General features: G+C 33.5%; 2 protein-coding genes and 1 pseudogene across 2 annotated transcripts in view; 1 reads left to right on the forward strand and 2 right to left on the reverse strand.

Moving 5' to 3' along the window:
* LOC124442050 (DNA polymerase zeta catalytic subunit-like) overlaps nt 1-1,018 on the reverse strand; it is a 29,545-nt gene extending 28,527 nt beyond the window's left edge. Inside the window, exon 1 of the mRNA XM_046992565.1 lies at nt 988-1,018. The gene's annotated coding sequence lies outside the window, so the exon portion shown is untranslated. The remainder of the gene's footprint in view (nt 1-987) is intronic.
* LOC124442021 overlaps nt 1-10,315 on the reverse strand; it is a 108,026-nt pseudogene extending 97,711 nt beyond the window's left edge.
* On the forward strand, nt 728-25,569 carry LOC124440947. The gene is made up of 3 exons (XM_046991372.1): nt 728-785; nt 24,365-25,433; nt 25,502-25,569. The coding sequence occupies exons 2-3, from the start codon at nt 24,365-24,367 to the stop codon at nt 25,567-25,569; spliced, it is 1,137 nt and encodes a 378-aa protein (XP_046847328.1). The 5' UTR covers nt 728-785.
* Nucleotides 25,570-26,199: the final 630 nt, after the last annotated feature.

Consider the following 26,199-nt stretch of genomic DNA (forward strand, 5'->3'; position numbering starts at 1 on the left):
GATAGTACACGTGATTTTTTCTCGTCTATAATTGTTCAATATGTTGTAAGATAGACTATTTAAAATATTTTTTTGCGTCAAAAGTTCACAAAATGACAAAACTTTGCATGATGAACTGTCAAGTCCAAACGCTATCAATTTTGAAGTATCTCTGATTACTGAGATGTGACAAAATTATTCAAAATTGAAGACTTGAGATTAATTACTCTGAAATTCCCTTTTTAAATAAAGACTGCTCCTAAAATCTTGAGCCCCCCAATTTTTACTTGCCTCCCAACGCCCCTGATCAGATTATTTGTTTATCCGGATCAAAAGTTTACAAAATGACAAAACTTCATTGACCACGTTTCAAAGTTGGAACGCTGACAATTTTAGAGAAGCTCTGTTTATCGATTTTCTTAACTTCCTAAATTATAAATCTTTAATTTTTGAGCTATCTTATTTGTAAAAGGCAGGCTGCCCCGTCTTCTTTATAATTATTTCAGTTAGTTTGCATGTAAGTCAGGATGTTCAATAATTGAAATAAATAATAGTAAACTGTGAAAGGTTTATTGGCATAAAGCTTCCAAGTCAAAACTTTTTTGTGTTTACTTCAGTCATAGCTAAAATAAAAAATTTGCATTTCATATTTTATTGGGTATGACCAGCATTCAATATTTTACAATAAAACAGCAGGTGATTAAAATCAAGCATTTATTTAACATTCAGATTTCTTTATTATCAAGCAAAAGCAAACACATCATGTAGTTGGTTGCGTCGTTTTCAATCTTTCTGAATTTGTTAAGGTAAGTTGATTTTAAAGTTCACCTATCATAGTGTCATTATTTTTTCTTATGTCTAGAATTTTGTTATATTTATCATAAAAAACCTGAATTTTCTTCTTCGTGGTCAATTCGCACTTCATATGTTTTATATTGATACATCTGTTGATTTTGGTGGGATTTTCCCAATAACACATTGGATAATTTATCATTTCAAAATAATGACCTTTCTTGCATTATCACCAACAATTAATTTCACTTGTCTTTTCAAATATCATTGGTACGGAAGGGCTAAAAAATCAACAAGATGAATCAAAATAATGACACGTCACAAAATTTCAGTTATGCATATCATTATGTGTAATAATTTTAATTTTATCTAAAATGGCTTTTATGAAGAAGAAATTTTTCCTCATTCATAAAGTCATCTATCTATTTATCGTAATGTGTTATTTGATGTGTATTCCCCACCATTGTCACTCCTTAAGATCTTCAAATGTCGTTTGTTTGAACTCTGGATTTTCATATTATTAACAAATTTTTTAAACTTTGCGTGTACTTCACTCTTGCGCTTGATGAAATATGCAACTGCAAACTGTGAATAGTCGTCAATAAATGTTACCATATATCGACTGCCTCCCTTCGATTCAATTTGCATGGGGCCACATACATCACTGTGGACAACTTCATATGCTTTAGTAGCTGTGTGTTGACTTCCTTGAGGAGAAGGATTTCTGTGCATCTTTCCGCCAATGCATCCTTCATAATTGTTTGCAGCTTTCTCATTTCTGCCATTATCTATTCCTTTCACCTTATTTTTCTTCATCATTTTCTTTATGTAATCATGATTGAGATGGCCTAACATTTGATGCCATATTTGAGGAGATGTATCAATTGACGATTGAAAATATTCTGGATCCTTCACAGTATAACATACCATCGGTTAACTCGCCAATAACATAATCTTTATTATTCTTTGATACAATACAATGATTTCCATCAAATTGGACTTTGGTTTCCATGGCAATCATTGCTGGTGCGTGTAGTAGATTTTTTGCAAGCTTTGGCACATACAACACTTTGTGCAACTCAACATGGTATAATAACTTTACCAGACCTTCACCAAGAGCATGTATCACAGTGTTGTCTCCTAAATATATTTTGGTTGGTGTTTGATATTCAGCATAGTCCACAAACAAATCCTTGTTGTGTGTCATATGCTTTGTTGCAGCGGAATCGATGAACCATTCATCAGAGGATTTAATATTATGAATAAGAGCAACATCACTGCCTTCAATAACACATGAACTTCCTTCTTTCTTATTGGTTGTTTTCAACGGACAATTTTTTGCTATGTGTCCCACCTGGTTACATCTGAAACAGGTAACATTTCTTCCCTTATTGGAATCACACCTTCTTTCATCTCTTCCCATGCTCCATCCTGGTTTGCTGTGTTGTAAAATTTCTCCTCTAGGCCTTTCATTGACTTTTGCAAAGTCATGCCTTTTTCCTCGATTGTAGTTTCCCTTTTTTCTCATGTATAATGCATTGTCTTCTTTCTTATCTTCTTTCTTCTCTTTACGTTTAAGATTTTCCTTAATCAACGATCCTTTCATATTATCCAATCCATATCTTCAACTTTTCTGGCGTTTAAACTAGTGATGAAATTCTCGTACGACTCTGGTAGACTACCTAATGGCACCATTGCGAATTTCTTTGACGGAATTTCCTCATTCGTTTCACGCCGTTGTTCTGCTAATGTGGTCATATATGTGATATGCTTCAGCAAATCTCCCCCTTCTTCCATGCACTCCCAGTGCTTACAAGACCATGTGCTTTCTAAAATATGTATTGATTTACATTTATGAATGACATAAAAAACTGAACTATATACATATCTTTTAACTATTAAATATCTCTTCTCGCAAACTATCATAATTCTGACATTATCAAATATAAACTTATGACAATTCCTTCTGTATGTTTTGAAAAAGTAATACCCTATTTTTGGGCTTACACCAGCAAGGACATACAATTTTTTGCATAAATCTTGGGCGTCAGCAAGCACTTTCGAAGGCGACCAAACATCTTTGAATAGCAGCTCGTTGCAGTGGGCAAAGCAGTGAATATAAAGCGCATGTTTGCAAACTTCATCATTTATTAGTACCGCCAACCTTTCATTGCTAAAGCTCCATCAAATGCCATACCAGCCATTCTTTGAAGATTCAAATTGCATTGCACCAATATGTCTTTAACATACTTTAAAAGATCTTCAGATGATAAACTCTCGTCACATGGCATGACGCCAATAAAACGATAATCTTTCTCCGCCTGGTCTATTTTTCTATACGCAGTCGTTACATAAGTTTTAAATTTATGTAAACTAAAACTTATAAACTAAACTTGTTTCACTTTTTTTGACGACACAGTAGAATGACTATGGAGGCATACAAGGTATTATTATTTATGAAGGTTTTTTAAAACTTGTCTAACTTCCAGAGAAATGCCTAAATGCAGGACAAATTTTAACAGAAATATTCACAGGGTTGTTTTTAGCTACCACCTTCTTTAACCATTTTCATATACAACTGAAAATTTACGAACTGATAATAATCAACAAATTTCAGTTGTCCATAAATTATGGTTAATAAACTATATCCATCTTTATCTTAATCCTTTTATAATCCGTAGATGGAGTCAAGAGAAGAAAGGAATAACTACTACATTCAGAAAATACTTTCAGATGTTGTTACGAAGAAACTTGTTGATCTTTTTATCCAAGAATGGAACACTCATCACAAAAAATCCCACGGAGAATGGGAAAATACAAACGTTAGTGGTCAGGAGTTGTTCAACATTGAAACATCAAAAAAAATATTTCGTGATGAAAAAATATTGTTAAAACTTAAAGATGGTGACACCAGTAAGTGGGATTGCACGACACTATGTAAAGCAATATTGTTTACCCACTCGATTGGAACAAAAATTGATCCAAAGGTTAAAGCTGCTGTGGAAAAACTTCGTGATGTAAGAAACGATTTCACCCATGTTAATCCAGGAAGAGTATCTGATACTGAATTTCACAAAATGCTTTGTGATATTGAAAAGTCATTTAAAGATCTAGCATTTTCATTCACTGAAATTAATGAAATTAAATGTCAACGAAACACATTTAATTCTTTCCAAGAACTTCCTTGCAAACCAAATCACGATGTGGTTAAACGTACAGAGTTAGTTAATCAAATCACAGCAGATCTCAATAACTTGCGCAGTACTAACAATAATGAACTAACATATTACTATATTTCTGGTAATCCTGGAAGTGGTAAATCTGAATTAGCTAGACAAATTTGCGAAGAAATGTATAACTCGTTTGACTGGGAAAAGAATACGACATTTGTGATGACACTCGAGGGAAAAGATATCGACTCTCTTTTGAAAAGTGACGCTGAACTTTGTCAACGATTAAGCAATGATAAAACTGTCATTGAAAATATTTTAAAAGAAGCAAAAAGCAGCGAAGACAAAATTAAAGATTTTCAATTATTGCTGAAACAACAACTTAAATCTTGGCAAACATGGTGGATTGTTGTAGATAACGTGGTTGAACTTCATAAAATTTATCCGTTATTACCTCAAGTTGGTGATCATAGCTGGAAAAATGGACAAATTATAGTAACTGTCCAAAATACAGAGGCTATACCACCAGATGGAAATCTAAATAAACACATTTCAGTTAGTTATGGTATGAACAATGAAGAATGTCGAGAACTACTATCTGTCTTTTCTGATATTCATAATGAAGATGAAAAATTTTTAAAGGATGTAACAGACAAATTAGATCGTCAACCATTGTTCCTGGCAAATGCTGCTTCCTACGTAGGTAGTGTAAAAAGTGTAAATCCGACATTCACGTGGGAGAAATATTTTGATAAGTTGAATGAAGGAGAGCGACAGAACATGGATGGCTATTTTCATAAAATAAACACATCTTACTTAGGAATGAAAACTGTTATGTTAGCAGTACAAAAAAATGTTGAAGAATCAATCTTGTTGAAACATATTTTTAAACTTTTCTCAATAATATCTTCCGATCCCTTACCACAAGATGTTATAATACAATTTATTAAAAGCATTGATCCACAAAAATCTGCAGAAGATGTCTGTCTTCAATTAAAGCATTGTTCTTTATTCCTTCAAACGGAAAACAACGACATCCGCCTGCACAGCGTTGTACACAAAGCCATCATAAATTATTCATCGCAGACCTTTGGCTGTAAACAAAACGAAAATAATTCTAAAAAGTCTGCAGCTGATCTTGCCTGTCAAGTTGCATTGGCACTAAATCATTTTAAAGACAGAGAAGATGAAACAAAAATAATTCCACATCTAATTAATTTCATACAAAATTCATCATTTCAACATTTCCTAAATAAGTTGATCGATGTAAAATCATCAAAACAAAAACTTGATGAAAGACATTGGAAATTTGCCAAATATTTTGTTGATGTTTTGAAAAGATTTTACAACTATGAACATGCAACTGAAGTACTTTCTGAAATAACAGAAATTCAAACTAAAGTGTTAGGTGTTGATCATATTGATGTTTCATATTCGTACAACAAGCTGGGTAAGTTGCTTTATAAGAATGGAGAATATGAAAATGCTAAAGATTTTCTCGAGCGAGCAATGGGAATTCAAACAAAAACATTTAGACCTGACCATGTTAATATTGCGGTAAGGTACAACAATCTGGGTTTGGTTTACGATAATATGGGAGAATACGAAAAAGCAAAAGATTTTTATGAACGAGCGATGAAAATCAAAAAGAAAGCATTTGGACCTGACCATGTTAATATTGCGAGAACGTACAACAATCTGGGTTTGGTTTACAATAATATGGGAGAATACGAAAAAGCAAAAGATTTTTATGAACGAGCGATAGAAATTGAAACGAAAGCATTTGGACCTGACCATGTTAATATTGCGACAATGTACAACAATCTGGGTTTGGTTTACAAAATATGGGAGAGTACGAAAAGCAAAAGATTTTATGAACGAGCGATGAAAATCAAAAGAAAGCATTTGGACCTGACCATGTTAATATTGCGACAACGTACAACAATCTGGGTTTGGTTTACGATAATATGGGAGAATACGAAAAAGCAAAAGATTTTTATGAACGAGCGATTGAAATTGAAACGAAAACATTTGGACCTGACCATGTTAATATTGCGAGAACGTACAACAATCTGGGTTTGGTTTACGATAATATGGGAGAGTACGAAAAAGCAAAAGATTTTTATGAACGAGCGATAAAAATTCAAACAAAAACATTTGGACCTGACCATGTTAATATTGCGACAACGTACAACAATCTGGGTTCGGTTTACAGTAAAATGGGAGAGTACGAAAAAGCAAAAGATTTTTATGAACGAGCGATAAAAATTAAAACAAAAACATTTGGACCTGACCATGTTAATATTGCGACAACGTACAACAATCTGGGTTTGGTTTACAGTAAAATGGGAGAGTACGAAAAAGCAAAAGAGTTTAAAGAAAGAGCGAAAGAAATTAAGACGAAAGCATTTGGACCTGAACATGTACTGCAATAATATACAACAATCGTCATTTGGTTATAAACAAACTATAGATATTGAAACTGAAGCATTCGGACTTCTATTTGTCTTTTATTTGCTAGAGATTTGTCTTTGAGAAAACGTACGAGATAGAAGAAGAGGAAATCAATTTCTCTTTTCATTTTAGGTATGTCTTCTTTATACTAAAGGTGATTAGAAACAGTTGTATTGTAGATTTCTTTTAACAAAGTTCAAATAACAACAGTTGTATATTTATAAAAGGTATAAATATATTATTGACAATATTCAAACATTTGTATTTTCAAGTTTTCAACTGTCATTTATTTACTGGAACAGTTTTTATTAAGAAACTTGAATGGAACTATCAAAGTATATTTATGAGTTTAGTTTGCAATATCTAGCTATTCAGAAGATGTGAAGTTTCTTAAAATGAATGTTGTTGTGTCATTTTCTTGTATAATGAGAGTAAATACTGATCTTACAGCAACCATGATCATGTAACATCCCTTTTTGAAAAGCTGAAAAGCCCACAAGATTTGCTTTGCTATATAAGTATCAATACAGTCTTTTCTATATTTAATTCTCTTCATTCATATAATTTACAAAACATACTTTCTATTTATGACAATTGTAGTTGTTTGAAATGGACATGCAGTTATTGTTATTTGATTCAATCATACTTGATTTGGGGACTAACACCTTAATTGTTGTGACAATGTTTGTTTTTTTTTACTTTGGAGGAAATATTTATTTAATGATTGATTCAATAATACTTTTTTAATGTTCAAACTATAAAGGCAATGTAAAGTAAAAGTTATAAATAACCTGAAGAAGAAAAAGCAGGATATCATTGCCATAGCATTGACAGAAGTGAAAATGACACATTTAAGTGTACAACTACCACAATTTTAGACTACCAGATTTACTAATATATAAAAAATCCCAGCAGTTGCACGGGATACTTGTTAATTGGGGGGGGGGCCACAAATTCATATATGCATGTCTTAATCTGTTGAAAACAATGGATTTCAAAGGAACTTAATGTGGCAGAACATGAATATATGAATATGTGCCTCCTACCCAAAATAAAGAGTCTGCTATGCCATTTATTCCCAGGGCATCTTGAAGAGCTCTGGCATTGTGTGTAGCAGTTAGTATTTCATTTTGCAAGGAACTTCTTATTTTTTTCCAAAACATTATTTGAACATTAGAGAAATTGTGTACAAACTATAAAAGTTTATATTAGGAATATATTTCTAGGGCAACACCCTCCTTTAAAGTATGTATCCATGTTCAGGAGTGAATGACATGACCAGACATTTTTGGCTAATGTCTTTACAACTGATAAGAACAGTAAATGAGTCATTTCTACTGGTGTCTTTACAACTGATATGGACAGTAATGAGTCATTTTCATTGCTATGACATTCATGTCTTGCTTTTGCTATAGTTTATACTTTACATTGCTTTGAAACTGATTCTCCCAGCTACATAAATGATTTCGTAGTCTTGATGTGAGTATGGACCGCCACAATAATAACATTTTCGCGTCGATTCAGATTGGATGGTGGCCAACATGTCGTTATTTTTGTCCTTTGACTCAATATCCCGTGCTTCATATAAGTGCTTTGCTAATCTCTACGGCCGTCCAGCAAAATATCCCTGAGTTTATACTCGGGATCTCTTAGTGCTTTCTTTCGTATCCGCGAAGATACCGCCATGATTATCTGTTGTTCCACCTCAAAGTCAACATCATCAAAAGCACATGTTTGAGCTAATTTCCTCAATCGCGTATGAAATTGGTCTAACGTTTCTGATTGTTCTTGTTTGGCTTCGCGAAATTTGTACACTTCATATCGCCGATTTTTTTGAGGTTCAAAATATTCCGTTAATTTGGTTTTAGCAAGTTCATATTCGCTGTCGTCGCCTGTATCTTTGAGCTGTCGAAATATTTCACGAATGAGTGAACCATCTTGACAGAGAAGTAATGCTCCTTGTTGCTTTTTATCTTTAATTTCACTCGAGATAATAAACATTTCAAAATCGGCAAGCCATGTGCTCCATCGAGTTGCCAAGCTTACACCAAATATTTATTTAACAAAAACCTTTTTTAAACAACTTTATTATCCAGCGTACGTACGTTGGGCGGCTATTACCCATGTATATATAACATCAATTTTCACCATATACTACATTGTATAACTATCAAAAAGTTACATATGACAGTTCAACAAGTATTTATTCAACAAAAAGTTTTTTTCCAGCGTACGTACGTTGGGCGGCTATTACACACGATTTCTTAACAACTTTTCAAGTGCCCTTTACGTAAATTGATTTTCTAATTAAAGGATTTTCAAGATCTTAAAGTGCCTGCACAACCCCATTATACATCATCGCTGGTGCTTTCATAGTCGTCTTCACTTGTTTGATCGTCTTCAGAATCCACTTCTTCATATACAACCACTTCTTCTTCGTCATCCAGAGCCGACACCAGATCACTTTGAAGCATGTCAACTTTCCCATGAAATAAATACTGTGGTTTGTCTTTGTTGATGTACAAAGAAAACCTTTTTTTTGATCTATCAACATGCTTTCAATTCGAAAGATCTTCCTGTGTAAAAATGTCGCTTCACCATATTCAACATCAAGTACGTTTTCATGGTTAATAAAACTATTTAAAAAGTCAGTAATCTTGCCTTGCTGCTGAAAGTAGTGACTCCACGTACTTTCCATTTCTGACTTCAACAGGATTTGCTCTTCCTTGGATCGGTCAAGCAAATGGCATAAATCTATAGCCTTCCGTTTAACAGTAAATGGAACTGAACAATCTTCATCAGTAGGTGCAGCTAGATATTCACACCAAAAATCATTGTCAGGATCTTTGACAGCATCTAATGTAAATGCGGTATGTGGATGACTAGAATGTGATTGTTTCGCCTCGTTATAAGCTGCGATATCTTTATTGACATCCTTTGTTACTCGAGTAATTTGCTTCGAAAGTCTGGATGCCAACACTTGACCATCTGAAAAACAGAACAACCATACAGAAAAATTTACAAACATACAAAGAACATTGCAAAGAAGGCAACATGTAAAGTAATTTACAAACATTGCAAGTGGTATGGAACATTTATGAGATACGTAGAGTTACCACAGTATTTAGACTTAAGACTTAGGAGAAACCAACTTTCAACAACATTTTTCCTCATTCGAGACAAAACACGTTTTTCTTTGCTAGACGCAACCTCGCGTTTTGCATTTTCGTACTCTGAGTCAGTATTTTGCCAGCGTGCAGAAATTGAGTTTTCCCCTTTCCATGATCTTTAACTGCTCGTTAATTCTAAACAGTAAATACCAAATCATTACAAATATAAGACACGGTCAGACAAGCAACTGCAAGTTGCATATATATCTCTACTTGTACGTACGTATAAAAACAAGAAATAATTTTTTATTCAATATTCCAACTTATTAATCACAATGTTACGACGTACATTCATAACTTCAAAGTTTTCCCACTTCATTTTTCTAAATTCACACTTTTTAAGACTTTAATATCTCTAGAAACATGTTGAACTTTTCGAACATACTTTTTCATCTGATTAAATGGAACAGTCAGTTCACTTGGATCAGTGCAACCATTCCATCGATGGTAAAGATCAGCGTACAAGTCCAGGTATATAACGTTTTTGCATTTCCAATCTTCTTCTTCTATAAGTTGTTCAAGATTTACGTATATTTGTTAAAAAAGTTTTCTGTGGGTAAAACATTTTCACATAGCTAATGAGTATCAATAATTATGTGTCAAATCTGTTCCTTAGCTACAAGCCATTGTTTCTCAATTACTAACCAGTCTCAACTTCACGACCAAAAAAAGTCGATTCGTCCTTCATCCACTCACGAATATCATCTATTGAAATCCTGTGAGCTTTAGATAATGAAAAAAAGAAAATTTACTGCTTTTATGTGAGTCGTAAATAGTTCATATCCAAACATCCTTGGCATCGTTCAAAATGCCCATAGTAGTGAAAAATTGGAATTGAAAATTGAAAAATGTCATCAATCGGATCCTCCAAATTCTTTTTGTAAAAAACAAAATAAAGAAAAACATGTGAAAGACTACCTTTTCAAAGAAAAAAAGTGTTGAGGGAAAGTTATTGACTAAGAAAACAGTTAACAAAGCAAAGTGAAACTATAATAATACTATTGGAAATTGGGTTTATATGCAAAAGAAGAAGGCAATTTAAGCATATTCCATGGTAGTATTAAATATATTAGGAATAATAGCAAGCTCTTTGCGTTTTTTTAATGATTTGCGGCAGACCTATTGGTTTGAGCTTCGTTTGCGGTTTACTAGTTCGGGCTTCAAATTGATTGTGACCGATTGTAAGAAGTATTTTTCGTACGTGAACGTGTTTTCTCGGCTTATGTTCCGCCTCTGTAACAGGTTTTCAAGATCTTTAAGCTTGGTGGCAAGCGGCAATGTTATCCTGGCATCAGTGTTATCAAATACTTGGACAAGACTTTGTTCGAAACTTCGAATCATAGTAATCATGCAGTTTTGGTTTGGAAAGATCTGTGTTCAAGATTTGTAACAATTTAATGGTAGTGAGTGGTTTATGCCCCCCAATTTAATCCAAGTATGACATTTTTTATTCTGAAAGATCACAAAATTTTCTTGCTCAGCAGAAAATGACAGACTTATTTACTTTTTAGTTATTGAAATATGCAATGATTTGACCAAGATGCATTTGGCCTTAAACGTTTTATTCCTTTATATGAAGTTATTTCGCCTTTATCACTTCAATAAAGTTATTACAAACTTATCCATAAAAAAACGCAATATTATCTCAAAATACTGTATTACTAGCAGTAATTGCAATATAATGTTTTATTACACATGTAATGATTGCCTTGATTTATGTCAAAATAAAATATTCATGTAGATGTAACAGCAAATGAAATGAGAAATATATTGTTGTGACTGTACTTAATCTTCAAATATTTCAGTTGTGAGTTGTCCATAAATTATTATCAAGTTCTTGATGTTCATATTATTTATGTTATAATTCGTAGATGGAGTCAATAGAAGAAATCAATAACCTCTACCTTCAGAAAATACTTATACATGTTACGACGAAACTTGTTGATTTTATATTCAAGAATGGAACACTCATTACAAAGAATCTCTCGGAGAACGGGAAAATACGAACGTTAGTGGTCAGAAATTGTTCAATATTGAAATTTCAAAAAGGAGACCTCCTGAAAAACATATTCTGTCAAAATTTCAAGATGGTGACACCAGTAAGTGGGATTGTACGACGTTATTTGCAGCGATATTGTATTCCAAATCAATTGGAACAAAAATTGATCCAAAAGTTAGAGATGCTTTGAATGAACTTCGTATTGTTAGAAAAAAATTCATCGTAATAAAGTAAATGGTTTGAAGCTATTTAGTCAGCTGTACAAAAGAAATATATGTGAAGCAGAGTATTCTGTAATTTAGCCTTTGCATTTAAAAAAAATTCCCCTTTCTTATAAAAGATCTGATTGCATTCTAGAATTAATTGTAAAGACAACCATGAGAAATTTTTCAAGTATTCTTCCTTTTCAATAAAAAATCATGTAAAATATAGGACATGTCATGTAAGTCATGTCTTATATAAAAAAAACAAAAAGTTCATTCTAGTTTTGTAGAATGCAGATTTAGACTGTGTCCAGGCGAACAAATTAAAAAAACAAATTAATTACACACTGTAAAATATTGTGGTAAATTCTGGTAAAGTAAATGGTTCGAAACCGTGAGTGTCGTTACATGTTTGTAAATGTAGATCGTCCAGGTTGGTATAGTCCTGAGAAGGACTGTTTTTGTTGTTGTTGACTGACGTTTCGACAACCTTACCGGTAGTCATCTTCAGAGTCAAAATGTCAAAACCAAATTCTCATTTGTGTATGCTTCACAAGTCAACACCAACCGGTGTGTGTTTAAAACTCATGCATTATAGGCGATCCCAGGGGCACCTTAATAGTCCCTGTAGAAAGCCGTTTAAATTGGCCAACTGTAACGACTGAACGCTCCTTCTTCAGTGGGCTATTTGCATCCTCTACGCTAAAGCACCATTTGTACCCACTAACCCCAAGTTGAAGTTACAGCTAACTAACTTTATATACTATAACCAGTTTAAGATTATTTTTCAACGCAATGGGAGAAATTTTGAAAACTTATGCAAATGTATTCATTCCCACAACTGGATTTAAAAAATAGCTCTACAGTGAAATATACTGCACTAGAGATCTGGCCTTTTAGCAGGCTAAAATATACGTAATATAAAAACATATTTACACTCACAGTTTTCGATGATTTCCTCGCGGTGTTTAACGACAAACGACGATTCGAAATTTAATCATTCGATGATGACGTAGTTTTATTCATCTGCAAAGAAAAATTATGTGAAATTACATATCTAGTTTATTTAAAGAATTGAGAATGATTATAAGAATTTGAGTGAGTATATTCTGCTGTTGTTGTGAAAAGTTTTAAGAGTATTGTTCTCACCATTTGTCGTCTATGACTTGTCTTCGTGATCGATTCATCAAACAGGAATTGTAATGTTGATAGAATGCCAAGAAAAAACGTTTTAGAGTACTCATAGTTTAATGAAACAGTGACTTGTCTATTGACATTTATGTTGAGCTGATGAAAGCGTTGCTTAAGAATAACATCTTTTAATTACACTTCATAATTGCTTAGAAGATTTCTAAATGAGATAATTTAAGTAAATCTTACTTCACAATTTGTTCAATATTTTACAGACAAAAATGACGAACGTAAATGAAAACTTACATTGAACATCACGTTTAGATTTAATTCTTTGAATGCCAAATATTGTCGTCGATGGAATTTCATTTCATTTTGCGTTGTGTATGGCGACGACATGCAAAACGTTAAAGCAGTTCAAGGGAAGTAGTATTTTAAGAAAAGTTACAGAGCTTAATCACTGCATTGTACAAAATGTTTGTTATTAAGTACGTGTAGCTCAGCTTCTAAACGCCACATGGATGTCGACCGTCAACATTAAATATTTTCTTTAGTTATACGTACGAGTCCACATTCATAAACTAACAACATTTAATCTTTGTTTCTCTATAGTATTTGGTGATCATTTGCCGCACAACAAAATAACTTTCAAGTGTATAATCAAGCATAGAACAAACATTAGTTTCTAAAACGTAAGCTTTATGGCAACAAATATTTAGATCTCACACAGCACATTAGAAATCATCGTAAACATTTTGAACTTTAATCAAATAAAAAGAACTCTGTCAAAACGAGCATCAAAAATACATTTACCTGAATTTGCATGCTTACAAAGAACTCCAACAAATATTTCACAGAGGCGTGATTTGTATTTCTACTAACTATTCTTCAAGTACGTATTAAATGATGGCCAGGTAGATTCAAACGGCAGGTCGCGTGTTCTTTGAGTTAATTTCAAAATATGCCACAAAAATGCACAAACGTGTGCGTCTTGTGATGTGCTGTCAATTGTACAGGACGTATATAAAAAAGGGGTCTTTAGAAATTAACCTATTGCTATAATTTCAATGCCCTATGAATTTGCTAAGCCTGTGTATGCCTGCATGATTGTCAGCTACATGCATATATTACAAATACTTGTCACATTTGCTCACGGGAATTTTAAACTTAGTTCACAAATAGTTGTAATTGTGTAAACCTTCATCGCCGATAGAATATCAATTACAACTATATGTGAACTAGGCTTACCATAACTCAGTTCTAAGATTAAAATCTACACAATAAAGGACCCGTGGGCGAACAAAGTTATCAGGCATTCAATTGCTCTATTTTCAGACACATAAGTTCTCAGACTGAGGTAAATCGTAAAAACGACAAGTTAAATGCTTCTCATTTATTGTTGTATTCATTAGGCAACAGTTTGATTTTTATTTTTAGCATTTCAATAGTACATCTTGTATAGTTTGTACACGGAAATTACAAAAAGTTAAGAATATTTAATGAACTAATGTTCAATGCGTCAGTTCAGTTCATTAAGTTCAAGTCTAAATCCACTGTAAACATCATCTCTCTCAATTGTTATTTTAAACAAGGGAGACGGAACATTAATAATTGGGGGGTACTATTGATATATTCATGTTGTACTTTAATAGTTTCTATTGAAATATATTGTGTTTACAGATTATAAAATATGAATATATGAATATAGCTCCCCCCAATTATCAATGTTCTACCGCCACTGATTTTAAATGTTGAAATCTAGTAGAATTAGATTGCAATTCTTCTGAGAAATTTGAAAATCTTTTACCAAATACTTAAATTGTCGTCACTAGTTATACTATACACTAATTTTGTATATATATGATAAGTCATAATAAATTTGCGTTATTTAATGAATGTTTAACGATAAAATTGTGATTCAAGTTCTTTTATGTTGAATGATTGATGTGAATGATGTACTTTTCATGAATGTTTAATAATACATATGGTATAACTTTTTTGAACAACTCTCACTGTGATGACTGGTTAACACTGTCTGTACATACGCCCTAAATTATAATCGTAATTGATGAATTAAAAAACTAAAGAATCTCTTCGAAATTTCCCCAAATCATTTGGGCTACAACACTATTACTTTCCTCTCAACATCCCAGGTTTGATGTCTAAATTCTCTAAATTTTAACCAAATATCCACAGAGTTTATTTCCATTATTACAGTTCACATTTAAATCCTGATTTATTTTCAGTGTTCACTGTTCACTGTACGTAAAAATACACGCGTGTTTTGTGCGTGGAATTTCACGAAAACACGCAAATATGCATTCGCCATTGCAAAATAGGTACGCGATGCGTACAAATGTGAGCAAGAAGTGGTTTGTGAAGAAGACACGGATAATTAATTTCATTGATGCTCATCTTCTTTTTCTGACATGACACTTATTGACACATGTCATTTATCAATATGACAAAGCATAAAATGTGCTTACAATTTGTTAACATGACACAGCAATTGATCGCAAATCTTTATGGTAAGCTTGTGCTTTGAATGTATGTCACATGTCTATGGATGATAGCATTCTTTAAACCAATAAAATTGGTATAATAGTTAATTCATTTTACAACTTTAGAAAAGGAAAATCTATGAAACAGTAGGAAAAGATTATTTCTCATGGTTATAAATCAGCTATTACTAACTAAGCAAGTGATTCGTAAAATGTACTTAGAACCAAACATTGTGTACATCAAACATACTCTATACTGTTCAATGAAAAATCTGTAATAGCATTCTTTTTCACATGAATTTCTTCGTTGCTAACATTATTTGAGTGTACATAACCTTTGCTTTTCTCAGTAGTGACAATATCATCAAGTAGAAATTTCTTCTCGCCAGGCTTTAAAAAACTGACTTCTTTGTTTGCCTGCGCCAAGCAATATAATATAACTATTAAAGCATCCTAAAACAAAAAATACATAAATCAAATTTAGTGAATAGAATTTCAAGTTTTAAGTCCGAACGTTATTTTGAAGTTCACCTGTCACAGTGCATTGTTCTTATGTCTAGAATTTTGTTAAATTTGTCATAAAAAATATGAATGTCATTTTCGTGGTGAAATTCACACTTCATATGTTTTATATTGATACATCTGTTGATTTTGGTGGGATTTTTCCAATAACACATTAGATAATTTATTATTTTAAAATACTGACCTTTCTTGCATTATCACCAACAACTAATTTCATTAGTCTTTTCAAATATCATTGGTACGGCAGGGCTTAAAAATCAACAAGATGAATCAAAATCATGACATGTCACAGAATTTCAGTTTTGCATATCATTATGTGCAATAATTTTAATTTTATCTAAAATGGCTTTTATCTAGAAGAATTTTGTCCTCATTCATATAGTCATCTATCGTTTTATCTTATTCTTATCACAAATGATGACATAAAAACGTTTTGCTAGGTATGTCTTTAGAAATTGCGCCTACTTGGAGTGATAAGCTCATTTCTTCACTTGATAGTACACGTGATTTTTTCTGGTCTATAATTGCTAAACTTGTTGTAAGATAGACTATTTAAAATATTTGTTTGCGTCAAAAGTTCACAAAATGACAAAACTTTACATGATGAAGTGTCAAGTCCAAACGCCATCAATTTTGAAGTATCTCTGATTACTGAGATGTGACAAAATTAATCAAAATTAGAGACTTCGAGATTAATTACTCTGAAAATCCCTTTTCAATTAAAGACTTTCCCTAAAATCTTGAGTCACCCAACTTTTACTTGCTTCTCACGCCCCTGATCAAATTAATTGTTTATCCGGATCAAAAGTTTACAAAATGACAAAACTTCATTGACCACGTTTCAAAGTTGGAACGCTGACAATTTCAGAGAAGCTGTTTATCGATTTTCTTAACTTATTGGAAAAGTTGTTGTTTATAATCTTAATTTTTTTGAGCTATCTTATTGGTAAAAATGGTATTATATATTTTGCCTGACTGCCTCGTCTTTGCGTTTATTAATAATATAGTTTTCCAGAACATTTCAACACAGTAAAAACAAAAAGGCTATTTTAGTTCCCAATATGGAGCCAAAATATTGACCCCAGAACTGCCCCACACTTTAGAGCCAATTTTTATCTTTTAAAGAGTGGCCAAATTTGGCCCGTTTATTTTTCCAATTTTACCACCAAAACGTAGCTGAGACAGCCCCAGGTTAGAGGACCAATCTAGCCCCATAGCGAGCTAGTTTTCTCCATTTGTGTGAAACTCAGCTCTAGACAGAATAGCCAATTTAGCCCCAATATTTCATGAAATCGGCCATGGATAAAAAGCAGTACCGTGCCCAGGAAAGAAGTGAAACTACCTAAAGTTTGCAATTAACAAGTCTCGTACAATATACACATGCACATAAATGTTTAACATCTTCATTAAAACACCTTACACAAATAAACTTCACAAAATATAGAAATGAAATAAAACATGCTCTAATATAGCATACATGCCAGCAAGTGCATGCATCATAAGTTGGAGACATTAGATAAATGTACTTTATTATTATAGAATATAAGATTGTTAGTTGAATTTTAAACATGCATTAGCTAGTTCTTGTGGAAACGACCGCATGTAGTGCTCCTGTCATTATGTATAATTTATGTATGTAAAAGTTTTATCGTGACTTGACATTCTTCCCTTGCAGACTGTTTATGTTTTATAAGATATGCTGATTCTATATGTCAAGGAAATGCTAAATACAAATGAGAGGAAATAATTTCTGAGAGTTTAGATCAAATGGGGGAACTACAAATGTAAAAGCAGCTGTCCACTTACTGAAATCCACTGTTTTTAATTAAAAATTTTTCTTGTATGGTAGCAACAGTTGCTAGTAGAATAACTCATTCAATAAGATTCGTTCAATTTCATCAACATTCCTTCTGTCTTAGCAACCTGCAGTGTTTGACTGCGACTCTACGTCTACTATGATAAACAGATAGCATCATTTTTCTCAAGACTTTTACGGTATATTGACAAATTTATGATTTGAACCAGTTCTTCACTCCTCTCGACACAGGTACGTCTGATTTACACGAATTTGCCATATATAAGTAGAGATGTTTGTTCAAAGAACAAATTTTTTTAATTGTTTGGTTTCTGATGTCTGATAAAATGACTAACAAAGCGTTCAAAACTATATTGGCGATATTTCCAAAGTGATTCTTGTTGTTCTTATGATAGCTACTAACTTCGTCTATTCTCACAGGATAAGATTCGTACCGTTTTAAGTGTCACTATTTTCAGACATGGGATTTCTAGAGAAAAACTGCTGTGATGTGAGTCATAACAGGTCCCTGTTAGTGTTATATATTTTCTATTAACCGAAACTTGTACTTAACCCTCTAAGGCAATATGTAGTGAAATGCATCAAAATATAACTACTCCATGCGGCCTGCGTTAAAAAACTCAAGATTGACAAACATTTAGGAGGACACACATAATGTGTGTAGCATTACATAATTTCGGAGAGTTTAGAACAAATGGGTGAACTACAAATGTAAAAACAGCTGTCCATTTACTGAAATCCACTATTTTTTATTAAAATTTTTTCTTGCTTGGTAGCAACAGTTGCTAGTAGCATAACTAATTATTTGCCAACCAATAAGATTCGTTCAATTTCATCAACATTACTTCTATCTTAGCAACCTGCAGTGTTTGACTGCGGCTCTACGTCTGCTATGATAGGGAGCCTCACAAATTTTAAAAGCAATCGCATTGAAACAGATAGCATCATTTTTCTCAAGACTTTTTGTGGTATATTGACAAATTTCTGATTTGAACCAGTTCTTCACTCCTCTCGACACAGGTACGTCTGATTTACACGAATTTTGCCATATATAAGTAGAGACGTTTGTTCAAAGAACAAATTTTTGTTTTGTTTGGTTTCTGATGTCTGATAAAATGACTAACAAACCGTTCAAAACTATATTGGCGATATTTCCAAAGTGATTCTTGTTGTTCTTATGATAGCTACTAACTTCGTCTATTCTCACAGGATAAGATTCGTACCGTTTTAAATGTCACTATTTTCAAATATGAGATTTCTAGAGAAAAACCGCTGTGATGTGAGTCATAACAGGTCCCTGTTAGTGTTATATATTTTCTATTAACCGAAACTTGTACTTAACCCTCTAAGGGCCATATGTAGTGAAATGCATCATAATATAACTACTCTATGCGGTCTGCTTTAAAGAACTCGAGATTGACAAACTTTTAGGCAGACACACATAATGTGTATAGCATCGTGTTGTGACTCTCTTGGGGCCAGATGTTTTCTCAAATCAGTTTCGCTTCGTAATTATTGCTCGCGCAAGCAATGGCCACTAACAGGTTGAATTGTTCGCCATGGCGGTTACTAAATGAAAAATGCAGACATGCGAACAAATAGAGAAAAGGGAAGCTGTAAAGCAGCACATTTGTTTTGATGTAAAGGAAGTTTCTTGCTTGGTTCATTTTTAATCTTTAACTTTGTTCCCCCTTCGCTGATATATGTGCTTTAGTTCCCCTAGTTATTACTGTATTGTAAGTCTACATTATTTAATCAATCTTAGCACAAATCTTCGAATAAAACAATTCAAGTTATTCTAACAAAAAACAATAAAAAAGGCTGGCAAAAGTTTTAGCTAAGTAAAGGACCGACTACATAAAGCAATTTCAGCCCGGGCTAAGTTTCAGCCCAGGCCCGTTATAGTATCCTGTCAAAATAGTGTACGCGATTACATGAGAACAATTCTATGTAATGTGCCAGATGCATCGTTAGATCCGTTACTGGTATCTAGCACGTTGTAGTTGCAGATTATAGCAAGTTCTTCTTTTAAGTCGATGACCCTTTTTTCCCTAGGTTCCTTCTCGGTCAATTTCTTGCAAAATTGACTGCACAGCATGTTTAGGAACTTATGTGGGTACACTTATGTTTAACTGAAGATGAATCAACAAGATGAATCAAAATTTTGACAAGTCACAGAATTTCAGTTATTCATATCATAAATGCGGAGATTTTAATTTTATTTAACATGGCTTTTATCAAGAAGAATTTTTTCCTCGTTCATAAAGTCATCTATCTATTTATCTATTGCTAACACAGATGATGACATAAAAACGTTTTGCTAGGTATGTCTTTAGAAATTGCGCCTACTTGGAGTGAAAAGGTCATTTCCTCACGTGATAGTACACGTGATTTTTTCCGGTCTATAATTGTTCAATTTGTTGTAAGATAGACTTATTAAAATATTTGTTTGCGTCAAAAGTTCACAAAACGACAAAACTTTGCACGATGAACTGTCAAGTAAAAACGCTATCAATTTTGAAGTATCTATGATTACTGAGATGTGACAAAGTTAATCAAAATTATAGACTTCGAGATTAATTACTCTTAAATTCAATTTTTAAATAAAGATTGCCCCTAAAATTTTGAGCTCCCAACATTTACTTATTTCTCTCGCCCCTAATTAGATTATTTGTTTATCTGCATCAAAAGTTTACAAAATGACAAAACTTCATTGAGCACGTTTCAAAGTTGGAACGCTGACAATTTCAAAGAAGCAGTATTTATCGATTTATCGGTGTATACCCATTCCTCTCCCCATCTTAAAACGGTCGCTTTGGATTTTCTTGGCACTCTGCATTAATGTGTCATCGTAAGCAACAATGATAATATCATCTACCCATACTATTAGAATAGGAACATCATTTCCTTTAAATCGCGTGTAAATGCATGGGTCGACTAATGATTTTTCGAAAGTTTTCCCTATTAATTGTTCATGCAATACGTTATTCCAATTCCTACCACTTTGTTTTAATCCATACAAAGACTTTTTCAACCTGTACACTAATTTTTCACCATTTTTATCTACTTCCTCAAATCCTTCGGTTTGATGCAAATAAATTTCGCAGTCTATTGGGGCGTTAAGATAAGCTGTTTTTACATCCATCTGATGCAATAACATGCTGTTTTAAACAGCGTGTTGAAGCAATACACGAATAGAACTCATGCATGCAGTTGGCGAAAAGGTTTCGTTGTAGTCAATACCAGGAGTCTGCGAGTATCATTTTGGCTACATAACGGGCTTTATGGGTCTCTTCTTCATGTTACCCTACTTTTACGGTGTATACCCATTTTCCCCCCTATGTCTTTATTTGTTGGGGGTGGAACAAGTTCAAACGTATCATTGTCAATTAACGCTTTCATTTCATCATTCATGGCTTTTTGCCATTTTACTTTTTCATTGGAGCTTATTGCTTGGGAATATGTCGTTAGGATGTTGGATACTCTATAGCAATAATCTTTAGTATATGAGACAGTATCCTCCCCTGAAACTTCTTCTGTCATATACTTGTCAAGATATTTACTCTTACTTCTTATCCTAGTGGGGTATCTTGATTCTATAGATGTCTCTGGAGCACTAATCTTTTCGTTAGTTGTTTTGGGGTTTCTTTCATGCAATTTTGCTATCTGAGGTTCAAGTTCTTCATCATCTAGTTCTGGCAGTTCCTGCTACCCACCCTGAAGAACTTAACGCATCTTACACGCTCTACCTTGTTAATGTCAGTGTAGTATAGTAGATATGCTGGACTATTTTTATCATACCCTACGAAATTACCTTGTCTACTTCTAGGGTCTAAGTTTTTGGAATTTTGTGAATAACCATAACAAACACAACCAAAAACGTGCATTTTGCTCAAGTCTGGTTGTGAGTCTGTAAACGCTTCGAACGGAGTTTTGTTCAACCTCGAATTAAAACAACAATTCCTAATATAAGCAGATGCCATGACGGCACATGTTCACATGGATTTTTGTAGTTCTGCTTCTAGCAATAGACACCTAGCCATGTTAAATAAAGTTAACCACGATCTCTCAAATGTGCCGTTCTAGTGTGGCGAATATGGTGCACTAGTTTCATGCCTAATTTTGTTTTCTCTAAGAAGCGATTTGAATTTCTCGCTTGTAATTTCAGTGCCGTTATCACTTCTTATGCGCTTCACATTTCCGTAAAGTGCAACATCTGCTAAAAACTGTTTTAATGCTTGTGGTGTATCGCTTTTATGCTTAAGAAAATAGACTATATTCAATCCTGAATAATCATCCACAAACGACAATGCATATCTAAACTCTTCTCTTCCTTCCGGATCAATGGGACCTGCAAGATCCGTGTGAATAAACTCAAGAGGACCCCTTGACTTTTTATCTTCCAGCTTACTTTTCGTCTGACACATTTTACCTTGCGTACAAACCTCACACTCAACTTCCCTCAAGTCTATGATTTTCATCCCCTTAACCACCTTCTCTAGTTTCCTAACATCCTTGTAGTTACATTGACCTAGAACCTTGAGCCACTCGTAAAGAGAACATGCATTTTTATTCGATGATGATATGCTATTTATATAGTAAAGCTTGCCTTCTTGTCTTAATCCAAACGTTGTGCCATCATGCAGGGCACTGTACATGCTTATCGTGTTTGTCTAATTTGACTTTTGCCCCCTTTTCTACGGCAGCGCTTACTGAGAATATATTTTGATCGTAAGATGGGACATATAAGGCATTATTTAATAAGACATCCTGCGCATTTCCATGCAAGTCAACTAATTTGACTTTAGCAGTACCTTTACCGACTACTACGTTGGCTTTACTGCCATCTGCTAATTCAATAACATGTGCTTTACCATCAAATTTATCTATAAATTTATCTATAAATTTTGACTTATTGTTAATAATGCGGCTTGTAGCTCCTGTGTCCACCAGTAGAGTTAAATTCGCTTGATCCTTATCCTTCACGTCTGCTTCAGCGTTCTCCTCTTCATCCTTTGACACGAACAAAAAGGAGTGTTGCCCTTCACTGTCATAGCGTTGCTCGTCTTTAGCTGACTTGGACGTTTCTTTGTCTTTCGGCAATCTTTCGTGTCGTGGGTCTTGGTCTTGCATATGGAGAACCATTTGTTCCCCTACACTCGGCATTGTGAGCTTTTGTGTCCCTTTCCTCCACATTTGAAACAATTTCCATCAAATTTTGGTTTCACATACATAACGTTGTCACCTACCTCAGATTTTGGTGACAATGGTTTGATATTTTCTTCATGACTTCGTAACGAGTTTTTAAATTCCGTAAATGTCATTTGTCTTTCCCTTTGAACTGTTACGGTAGCAAAGACGTCGTACGTGCTTGGCAGGCCCTTTAAAACCATTGCAATGTGTAGTGCATCACTTATTATCTCCTCGGCTTTTCTTAAGACTGTTGCTGATCGTTCCACTCGCAATATATAATCTGTGACAGTCTCGTCGTCATTTTTCTTCAGCGATGTGAGTTCCGTGTAAAGAGCGACGATGCAAGGTTTTCCTCTGCCTTGATAGTGATGTCTGAGGATTTCTAAAGCTCTCCGTCCATTGTCTTTCGCCTCCCGAATCACAAGAGACAAACTTTGCAAAAGCGTGAGTCAGTTAGAGAACTTTGTGTGTCAGTTAGACAAATTGTTAAACACCTTCCTAAGTGATAATATAACTCAGTACCTCCATTTTCATTCTAACATGCAGTGGCGTCGCTAAAGTGGGGTCTGGGAAGGGAGAACGTGCCCCTCTAAAAATTGGCTGTTCTCACTAAGTTCCCCTCGTTTGAATTTTAGAAAAGAGTCTTCATATGCATCATTTGAAATTGAAACAGAAGCACTTGGCATTAATGTAGCTCTTACGAATTCACACAATTTTATTGTAAAAGGAAATATTCTATTAGATGTATAGACTAGTTTGCGTTGTATTTACCCTTTCTGGGTTGTTAGCCGAGTGGTAAAGATTTTAATTCCTTAAAAATGAAAAAAACAAAACAATACTTCTAGACTAGTTCAAGTCTCTAGTGGGCAAGGAAGAACAAGTAATATTGTGATGCATGTCATGAACAACATTACATTATATAATAGAACTTGTATGAGATCGTGGACACAAAAATACAAATATAGCAATGACTAAGAGTAAGGCTCAAGAAAATACTGCAATTCTGGAAGTATTATAATATGAAAACATTTCATTAAAATCAATAATCAATCTACGTAACGTTATAACACGAAGAATGTACAAATCCTCCAAGGTTTAACTGGGAAGTTAAAAAATTGAAACTATTCATGTTGTGACAAATATTTAACAAATTTCCAAGTGTAGAAGCAATTTTTAGGGCCATTTAGCTAGCGACTGACGTGGTACAAATTTTGTGCCTTTCCACTCGCAAAATCCTGGCGACGCCACTACCAAAATGTAGCCAAATGCCTAAGTGCAGGAAAACTAAAATGTCCAATTGCGTTGTTTTTAGCTGCCATCCTCGATATTTATATACACGTACAAGTAAAACTGTAACATTACGTAGCTATGTTTGATATAAACTCTAATTCAAGAACCAATTTACGATAATATTAATAATTTTATGACTCTTAGATGCAGTCAAGAGAAGAAATTAATAACTCCTACCTGCAGAAAGTACTTACAGATGTTGAAAAGAAACTTGTTGATCTTTTTATCCAAGAGTGGAACACGCATTACAAAGAATCTCTTGGAGAATGGGAAAATATAAACGTTAGTGGTCAGAAATTGTTCAACATTGAAATTTCAAAAAAGAAACCTCCTGAAAAACATATTCTGTCAAATTTTCAAAATGGTGACACTAATAAGTGGGATTGTACGACGTTATTCGCAGCGATATTATATTCCAAATCAATTGGAACAAAAATTGGTCCAAAAGTTAGAGCTGCTGTGGACAAACTTCGTGATGTTAGAAACAAGTTCATTCATGAAAATAAAGGAAAAGTTTCTGATGACAAATTTAAAACAATGCTTTGTACTATTGAAAACTCGTTTCGAGATCTAGGATTTTCATTTAATGAAATTAATAAAATAAAAAGTCAACGAAACAGATTTAGTTCTTTTCAAGTACTTCCTTGCAAACCAAATCACGATGTGGTTAAACGTACAGAGTTACTAAATCAAATCACAGCAGATCTCAATGAATTGCGCAATACTAACAATAATGAACTAACTTATTACTATATTACTGGTAATCCTGGCAGTGGTAAATCTCAATTAGCCAGACAAACTTGCGAAGAAATGTATAACTCGTTTGACTGGGAAAAGAATACGACATTTGTGATGACACTCGAAGGAAATGATGCGGAATCCCTTTTAAAAACTTATGCTGAACTTTGTAAACGCTTTAACAATGATAAAACTGTCATTGAAAGTATTTTAAAGGAAGCAAAAAGCAGCAAAGAGAAAATTAAAGATTTTCAATTAATGCTGACACAACAACTGAAAGCTTGGCAAACATGGTGGATTGTTGTAGATAACGTGGTTGAACTTCATAAAATTTATCCATTATTACCTCAAGTTGGTGATCATAGCTGGAAAAATGGACAAATTATAGTAACTGTCCAAAATACAGATGCTATACCACCAGATGGAAATCTAAATAAACACATTTCAGTTAGTCATGGTATGAACAATGAAGAATGTCGACAACTTCTATCTGTCTTTTCTGATATTCATAATAAAGATGAAAAATTTTAAAGGATTTATCAGACAAATTAGATCGTCAACCGTTGTTCCTGGCAAATGCTGCTTCCTACGTAGGTAGAGTAAAAGTGTAAATCCGACATTCACGTGGGAGCAATATTTTGATAAGTTGAATGAAGGAGAGCGACAGAACATGGATGGCAATTTTCAAAAATAAACTCATCTTACTTAGGAATGAAAACTGTTATGTTAGCAGTACAAAAAATGCCGAAGAATCCATCTTGTTGGAACATGTTTTAAACTTTTCTCAACAATATCTTTCGTTCCCTTACCACAAGATGTTATAATAGCATTTATTAAAAGCATTGATCCACAAATATCTGCAGAAGATGTCTGTCTTCAATTAAAGCATTGCTCTTTATTCCTTCGAACAGAAAACAACGACATCCGCCTGCATAGCGTTGTACACGAAGCCATCATAAATTATTCATCGCAGAACTTTGGCTGTAAACAAAACGAAAATAATTCTAAAAAGTCTGCAACTGATCTAGTCAGTCAAGTTGCTTGGGCACTAAATCATTTTGAAGACAGAGAAGATGAAATCAAAATAATTCCACATCTAATTAAATTCATAGCAAATTCATCATTTCAACATTTCCTAAATAATTTGATCGATGTAAAGTCATTAAAAGAAAAACTTGATGAAAGAAATTGGAAATTTGCCAAATATTTTGTAGATGTTTTGAAAAGATTTTGCAACTATA

This window comes from Xenia sp. Carnegie-2017, unplaced genomic scaffold, assembly GCF_021976095.1.
Source record: "Xenia sp. Carnegie-2017 unplaced genomic scaffold, XeniaSp_v1 HiC_scaffold_20, whole genome shotgun sequence".
NCBI classification, from domain to species: Eukaryota; Metazoa; Cnidaria; class Anthozoa; order Malacalcyonacea; family Xeniidae; genus Xenia; species Xenia sp. Carnegie-2017.

Bases quoted from the DNA above. Each gene is read 5' to 3' on its own strand.
- LOC124440947 (XM_046991372.1), top strand. From the start codon at position 24,365: ATGCAGTCAAGAGAAGAAATTAATAACTCCTACCTGCAGAAAGTACTT. The intron at 25,434-25,501 runs GTCGACAACTTC...AGGATTTATCAG, and splicing joins TGGTATGAACAATGAAGAAT to ACAAATTAGATCGTCAACCG.